The sequence below is a fragment of the Jatropha curcas genome, chromosome 2, assembly GCF_041381405.1.
Source record: "Jatropha curcas cultivar XTBG-Jc1 chromosome 2, XTBG_Jcur_1.0, whole genome shotgun sequence".
Lineage (NCBI taxonomy): Eukaryota > Viridiplantae > Streptophyta > Magnoliopsida > Malpighiales > Euphorbiaceae > Jatropha > Jatropha curcas.
Genome location: NC_143152.1, coordinates 32,071,377 through 32,079,401, shown reverse-complemented (window position 1 = coordinate 32,079,401; position 8,025 = coordinate 32,071,377). Strand labels below are relative to the sequence as shown.

The following is an 8,025-nucleotide window of genomic DNA, read 5'->3' as shown; positions in this document are numbered from 1 at the left end:
ATTTGCATGTATGAATACAAATAATTAATGGCAACATATTGATTCCCATTAGCAGGGTCCACAAGGAGTTATTATATATCTAATTACATGCTAATCATAATCTATGCATGTGTATTATAAAGTAAAATATACTAGGAGGATAATCTGATTACTAAAATCAACAAATCATTCAAGGATGTGTATTTATAAATCCAGAGAGAAAGACCAAAATTTTGATTTCGTAGTTCAATAAATTGGGAAATAAATGGACTATACAAAAAACATTGAAAAAATAATGTTAATATCAGAAAATAAAATTTTCATTAGTCATTGTTTGATTTCTGATGTTTATCGGGTTTTTTCACTTAACATTAAGAATCCATGAGGTGTATCGACGAGACTTGAAACTTGTTTATCAGGATTAGTTTGGATCTCTAATGTTAATTCTTGATTTGCCATTACCAAACCCTGCAAAAAGGTAAAATCCAAGAATTAAGTGTTGTATTATTACATGTATAAATAGAGTTAAAGATATTATTATACTCCTAATCGCCATTGGATTCCAATTTATCTATTTCAAAGGTGCAATATGACATCCCCTACATCTGAACTCTCCAATCACTAAGATACAGAGAGAGCATACAAGCTTGTACATCTACTTATTCCCCATTACAGAATTGGAACCTTGAAATCTTCATTCTTTGGAGGAAGATCCGGAACCGAAGAAATGATCGTACGGCCTTCTACAAGCTGCTTTCTCATTCTTGGTAAGATGGAATAGGCACTCCCGCCTCCTCTGTCAACTTTTTATAAGCTTTTTGCAACCTGTGTGTCACAGGGCCTACTTGACCATCTCCAACTTCACGTCCATCAATCTTGACAACCTGTTACAGTATGTTTAGCAAGTTTGTATTACTCATCAGAATATGGACGACTGTTTTACTTTCTTTTTTATTCGAAATTGATCAGATGCTCAGAGAAATTATGATCGTGAAATTTATATTCAAAAAATAAGGCACTCACTGGAGTAAGCTCTCCCATGGTTCCGGTGGTCCATACCTGCATGGCATAAGATTCCCATTGTTACAATATGTATATAAAAATAGAAGGAAAGACCTATTTCAGATTTTCAGGGGATGAGAATTGTCTCATATTTTGCAGAGAATATCTGAGCAATGACATACCTCATCTGCAGTATGGAACTCTGATAGACTGATATTTCGTTCCTCTAGGACCAAATTCTCTTTTACTACTAGGTCCATAACCTGCAACCTCAAAAATAATTGATCGTATCTTCACCAGATTAAAATATTTTGTCAAGAATACAAGAAAGTTTATGAAGCTACCATCAAATTTTGGATAATTTTATATCATCATGAACCTCATTTTTTTTGATAATTTTCTCATAAACTTATCCACTGTCATTTTTGCAGCTATATTTACTCCTGGTGTGAGTTGTAATGGAATATAAATCCATGATTTCAAGGTACAGAATACATACTACCATGACTAGTACAGAAGTTCAGCAACTTACAGTAGCTCGAGTGATTCCAGGAAGGCAATAATCAGCATGAGGAGTTAAAACACGGCCTTTCTTCACTAAAAACTACAAAAAAAAAAAAAAAAAAGCTGATGAGAATTTCTTCAATCAAAAGCAAAACAAGAAAACCAATGCATTTGAAGGCTCTATTATTGGGGTGGAAATGCTGGTGCCCGACAGTACTGTATAATGTGGATTCTTGTACTTACATTCTTACGAAAATTGTTGCACTTCGCATCAACATGATTACATCAGGCATCAGAAACTGTAACATAAGATAGACTTACAATATTTGTAGCATTTGTCTCTGACACATAACCATCCTTGTCAAGCATAATTGCATCATCTGCATTCGCATTATTTCCTTCTACCTGCACCATAACAAATGAATTATTAAGTTTACATCAAAATTCAACAGAAATACAAACCCATGGTAATTGACTGATCTACTGCCAGAAAATATCCAGTCAACTCCACAACATTAAACAGAAATAAAAATCTGAAAATCAATCCATATATATGGAAGATGAGGGAATCACATCATATAATCAGAAATATTTTAGTGCAAGAATACCTTTGCTAGAATGTTATTGAGGAGGTTATTGTGGTGAATCTTTGAATCCAAATTCTGGAAAAATACAAAAATAAATAAATAAATCATAGAAAGGTTCAATAAATTTTCAACATTGGTTTATTGAAGTGATCAGTGTAACCATGTTTATACTAGCTATTCCTTAAGAAATTACATGGCAGGCCACCATTTTGTTGGCCATAGTCCATATGCTCTCTCCATATATCTCTATACTTTAGCAATCACTGCCATGTGAAGATATAGAAGCTATGCAAGATGTATATTTGATTGCTTAATGTAACTTAAGAAAATTAAAAACAAAAATTGTGTTACATTGGGTGAATTACGCCGTGTTGTAGCAGTCACCAGAGTTATGCCATGAGTGTTATCATAGACGGGCGGTTTCCATTCAGGAAGCACTGCATTTCAGGTGAAATAGTGAGAGCATCAAAAGATGGAAATTGAACAATCATGGAAAATTCTATTATAAGCTTACCCAAAAAAACAAGAAGAAGAAAAGGAAGGAAAGGAGAAAGAAAACGAGAGAGAATATACATTTAGACTGACATAAAAAATAAGAAAATAAGAGAGCACTTCCATTTTATACATCAGCCACACATTTGATAATAGCAAATTTAATAATGTGCCCGAAAGACAAAGGCCATTAACAAAGCAGTTCTATTTTCACACAATTGAAAACAAAGAGTTAGCCTTACCAATTAAGGTGCATCCATAAAGATTAAATGCTGGGCTCATGCCTGAAGTGACCTGATAAAAAGAAAGCAAACGAGGAAGTAGTGAAAAAATACAGTGTGAAAAGTTATTAGGAATAAAGAACTCATAATATCAACTTTAAGAATGGTCATGGTCATGGACTTGTCCAAGAGGAGGCAGGTTTTAAATTCACACCCCAGCTCCATCAAGAAATCGCAGAAGGAACAGAGTTGAGATTGGTACTCCCACTTAAAGGTATTTTTATTTTTACAATTTGTTAATCAAAGAGAGGGAAGGAGAGAGAAACCAGAGAGTAGAAAGAGATATTAAACCTTCTTTCCCCGTGTAAGGGATAGTCGGATGTGCGCATTATCAAACATTCCATTCCTAATTAGAGTTCTGAAGATGGCTTCCTTGACCTGAAACCAGAGCAAATTGCTACGAAGTTGAACTGATCTTTCCAAACTCGCGAGAAAACAAATAAATTCTTTTCACTTGAGACAACAGCCTTGAACATAGCTAAACAAATTCAAATCTCCAAACACTAACCTCGTCACGAGTTGGAACATTCTTGAAAGCCAGTGCCTTGGCTGAGTCAAACAACCTAATGAAAAGTAAACCCAAATCAGATTGTTTCAGAAATGGGGGATTCTATTGTCCAGCCACCAATAAGAAAATCACAAGAGGAGATGAAATGCGAAATGAAGAATCTCTTTTCAGTTTGAAAAAAACAGTAGTTTTCAAGAGAAGCGAAGGAAGCCACTTTTGAAACTAATGGAAGGCACCAAAAGAACATAGGGGAGAGAGCACATTATCAGCTGCGCCTGTGCCATTAAAAAATAAATAAACAAGAAGAAGAAATAAACAAGAAAATAAAAATTATTAACAAATAAAGATCAGTCTGTTTAAATCTAGTTATAGACCTTCTTAATTGTATTCAAGGTTACTATTCGCATGGTCAATTGATATGTTAGTATAATGGTTCCAACTTAGCTGATATTAAAACTTCAGGAACAAATCTTACCACGACATTTTGAATCCCAATTTAGTTTGACACCCCTTATAAAAAATAAGCCAATACATGCCCGTTGTACATATATGTCATCATGACGTGGTGAGTGCCAATCTTGCCAAAAGTTTGACCAGTCTTTAACTAACCTATCTAAATGCTCCTCAAGCTTAAATATCGTCCCATTGTACACTCGAAGTCCCTCCCAGACTGAATCACCTCCTTGGACTACTGAGTCAAAGACAGAAACCTGATAAAAGTCACAAGACATTCACTTCAGTGTAACTTCATGAACAGTGGATCCAAAGTTTCCCATAATCACACCTCATACCTTGGCACTTTCACGAGGTAGAATCTCATCTCCAACCCATGCAAGCAGCTTCTTATTTGCAGGAACTGGAATATCTGGAGGCGGTAATGGGCTCTTAGAAAGGCCTGATGTTCGTCTCACATGCTTCCTAAGCACATTGTACAATGGTAGACTTTGCTCCAACAAGTCATACAGAGAAAAAGGAAATGGCTAACAAGGAAGTAAAACAAGGGCATAAGTAAATACAAGGAGCAAGGGAGATTAAAGACCTTATAATGATATGCTTATGCAAAAGAAGTTGAAAACTTTTCATATTTAAAAGAAACAAGAATATCAATCAAACTAATCAGTCAAAATGCCTTATAAAAAAAGTGAATGCTTTGGAAAGCATATAAATTACTATGGATTCGCAAGAAGTCTGAAATCGCCTTTTAAGGAGGACCAACCACTTCTTAGTAAAAAGAAAAAAGATAAAATGCAGGCTTTCAAAAATGTTTTAAATCTCCTATTCTCCACCAAAATTACTATATAACGTTATGGAAAATAAGTCGGATATATGGATGAATATCATTAAGGACTCAAAATCAATGTCTAAAAGAATTTTTTTTTTTTTTTTTTTTTACAACGACGCTAAAATCTGTAGAAATACGATTCTATGGAAAATAAATAACTCAATTCCTCGGCTTTAGTGAAAAAGGAATTGATAGATGATTTTTAAGTTTGCATCAAGAAATAAAACACAAACTGCATACCTTAGGATACTTTCTTGGTTCAGTGAAGCCGGTTGATTGATGCACACTCTTGTACCACCAAGGAGCCCAAATGCCATCTATTGGTTTTGGACCAGCTTCCCATCTAGCAATATGTGAACCAAAACTTGTCTATGAGAAAAATTGAGGTCCAAATATCAACAGGAAAAAAAAAAAAAAAACAGATTCCATGAGTATTAACCCATGGCGAATTTATCAAATTTCAGCAGACTACCATCAATAAGAATTTAAGCAAGTAACTTTAATCAAATTTCAGCAGACTTCCCATGTATGTTTTATGTAAATACAGCAATAAAGAAAAAAATAAAGCTTCTTTTTATCACGAAACAAAACAAGAATCAACTTTCAAATGGAAATAGTCCAACAAACCTGAGCATTGCATCGTCAAATGGAATATCCAAGTCTTCACAAAGACCTCGTAAGGTTCCCTACATATTGATGTGATCAAAAGTCTCAAATGCAAAATTTAGAGAGTAAACATAGGGTAGCTTTCATAAAAAGTAAGAATTACTATCTTGTACAAAGAAACTTGGCAAGCCACCTGACAATTTATATGGTGGAAACAAAAAGGAAACTCATATAAATAACAGAATCTAGAACCTCAGGATCCTGTTCAAGGTCGGCTGCATCAATAACAGGTGGGGGCTTTCCCAACTGAGAGAGGTCACTGTATATGGAGACTAACTCAGCCATGCCCAACTCAAGAAAAGATGGTGGCACAACTTTTTCAAAAGATGGCTGGAAAGAGAAAAAAAAATGGAACATGAGTGAAAGTATAAGTCAGTTAATGGCATCAAGAATAATTAAGTACAGCATATTACAAGGTCCAGACCAGTTAAGTCATCATTCTTGAAGAAAATAAGAGGAAAAGGGGGAGATGAGGAGCACAAGGTTCTTAATCTTTATGAAAATATAAAACTTGAGTTTACTGCCATTGAGCAGGATAACCGTTTCAACTTTCAATGTTATCGATGCAACAAGATGGAGACGGTGGTAATAAATAAAAATATTATATGCTTGCCTAATTTGATGGACAATGGCCAGATATTTAATGATTCATTTACAATGTCTTACCAATATATCAAGTGGATTACGTATCAATATAAAATGCTTTCCTTTCTTCATCAAATCACTGTGCAGACCAGGTACACGTTGCTTTGATATATTCTGCAGATAGATAAAGGAAAATGAGTTTTGATACAAGTCATTAACTGAAACCCAAATTAGTCCAGCCACCATAAAAATTTTGTATCACATGATGCTTCAGTTAGTGACTAAAAGAATTCAGCTATTTTCTTTCTCCTGTAATTTGTGCAACTAAAGTCATTCTGTAGTATCTTAAAAATAAAGTTCACTTTAAGATGCCTCTGTTGATGACAAATAAATAAGCTTTTTTTTTTTGAACAAAATTTAGCTAATTTTTTTCATTTTGTGAAATTAAAGAAAATATAAAAGGATAATCATTTAGTTTGAGTTACTGCCAACAATATACAGAGCTTGAAATTCTCAAGGATCCAGCAATATAAATTGATCTTGAAACTTTAGGACAAAAAAATGGAATTAGAAAAGGGAAGATTCCAGGATTATTTCCATCATTAAAACAGATTATATAACAATTATCTATTTGTTACAATTCTGAAGAAGATACTACATAATAAAATTAGCATATTAAAAGTTTTTTCTCAACTTGTGGTTGGCAATTATAATCGCTTGCAATTGCATATTACCTTACAATACCGATACTTCTTTTCTCCTGGTCCAAAAATAACCTCTTGTACAACCTTACTTCCATCAGATTCCTATATCCAGCGAAACAAACCATATCAGTGTCCAGAATAAGAGGAGAAAACAAAAGTGACAATAAAAATTAAATATATTATACAACTCCGCCAAATGCAAAAACAGGGTACACGTCCATCTACAACCCTGATTATCCTGTTGTGATTCTTGGCATAAGAAATGCATATACAAGCAAAGAAAATGCAGAAATGGCAAAGAAGGAAACAGTTGTTATTTGGGCGTCATTCTAGTCTAAAAAAAGCAAATCAAACAACCCTTAACTTATTATTGTTAACTTTCCGCTTCCAGGCAAAAGTAAATCAAGTTCAAAACAAAGCTCAAGTATTTTAAATAAAGCACCAAAGCAATCCTGTTTTTCTGCCTGATAGAAGCACTTATGCATGGAACGCTATCTTTTAATTATAAAATAATAAATAACCATTAATATAAGTAAGAAAGGTGAGGAAGACGATGATAGCAGATTTTGCATACCATTGTGGACAAAACTTCTGCTCTGTAGGGCCTATCAAGACCTGTCACCTTTAGAAAAGTTGCATATAAAGGTTCATCAAGCACTTCCGTATCCTCTCTCTTAGCAGAACACAAAGCAAATACACAAATTAGTGAAGTAGGAGTTAGTCAATACACTCTAAAATGATCAATTACTTTCAATATCTTATAAATTTCTGAAAGAGAAAAAAAATTAAGCGACAAGAAAAATGAAGCAAAGGAAATAGAAGGAAAGAGAGAAACCTGAGCAAAAGAGTACATGAGAGAGGTACTGAGAGATCTTGGGCCAGACCAGGAGTGGATCACCTCTAACTCTCCTTTTTTTTGTCCTCCCATTTTTGCTTTCTTTCGAATGGTTGATTAACTTCTTGTCCACCGTCGTCTGTAAGCTTTGAGTGACCGTCCGGTGGAGCATAGGAGTGTATGTATCAGCCTTGTATTGCGTTAGGACAACAAAATCACTCTGCAGGGTGGGGTCAAAAGTACACGTCAACTCATCGACTTTCGTACCTGACTTCGACACCTATCCAAAGAACAAAACATTTTATCTGTTAAATAATTTTAAATAAAATTACTTTTTAACCTCTTAATAAATTCACCTATTTTTTACAAAATAAATTTTTATAATATCTTTAATTTTTATTTTGATCAATTGAATACTTTAATTTATAAAATTATATTTATTAAATAATTTATTTGACTTATTGAACAAATTAATTTATAAAATTAAATCGATTAAATATTTATTAAAAAATTAAAAAATATAAAATTATTATTTTAAAAATTATATTAACTAATATGTCAATAAATTAAATCGATTAAATATTTATTAAAAAATTTAAA

At 33.4% G+C, this 8,025-nt stretch overlaps 1 protein-coding gene across 1 annotated transcript; it reads right to left on the bottom strand.

The window, feature by feature from the left end:
• Window positions 1-458: 458 nt before the first annotated feature.
• Window positions 459-7,675, bottom strand: LOC105647579 (branched-chain-amino-acid aminotransferase-like protein 1). The gene is made up of 19 exons (XM_089717579.1): window positions 7,426-7,675; window positions 7,165-7,263; window positions 6,621-6,692; window positions 5,968-6,060; window positions 5,494-5,631; window positions 5,263-5,321; window positions 4,876-4,978; window positions 4,145-4,333; window positions 3,963-4,063; window positions 3,354-3,408; window positions 3,137-3,223; window positions 2,807-2,858; window positions 2,424-2,509; window positions 2,094-2,147; window positions 1,807-1,890; window positions 1,514-1,585; window positions 1,164-1,244; window positions 1,003-1,038; window positions 459-863 (listed from the first exon to the last, which is right to left on the bottom strand). The coding sequence occupies exons 1-19, from the start codon at window positions 7,516-7,518 to the stop codon at window positions 738-740; spliced, it is 1,680 nt and encodes a 559-aa protein (XP_089573705.1). The 5' UTR covers window positions 7,519-7,675; the 3' UTR covers window positions 459-737.
• Between the last annotated feature and the right edge of the window lie 350 nt (window positions 7,676-8,025).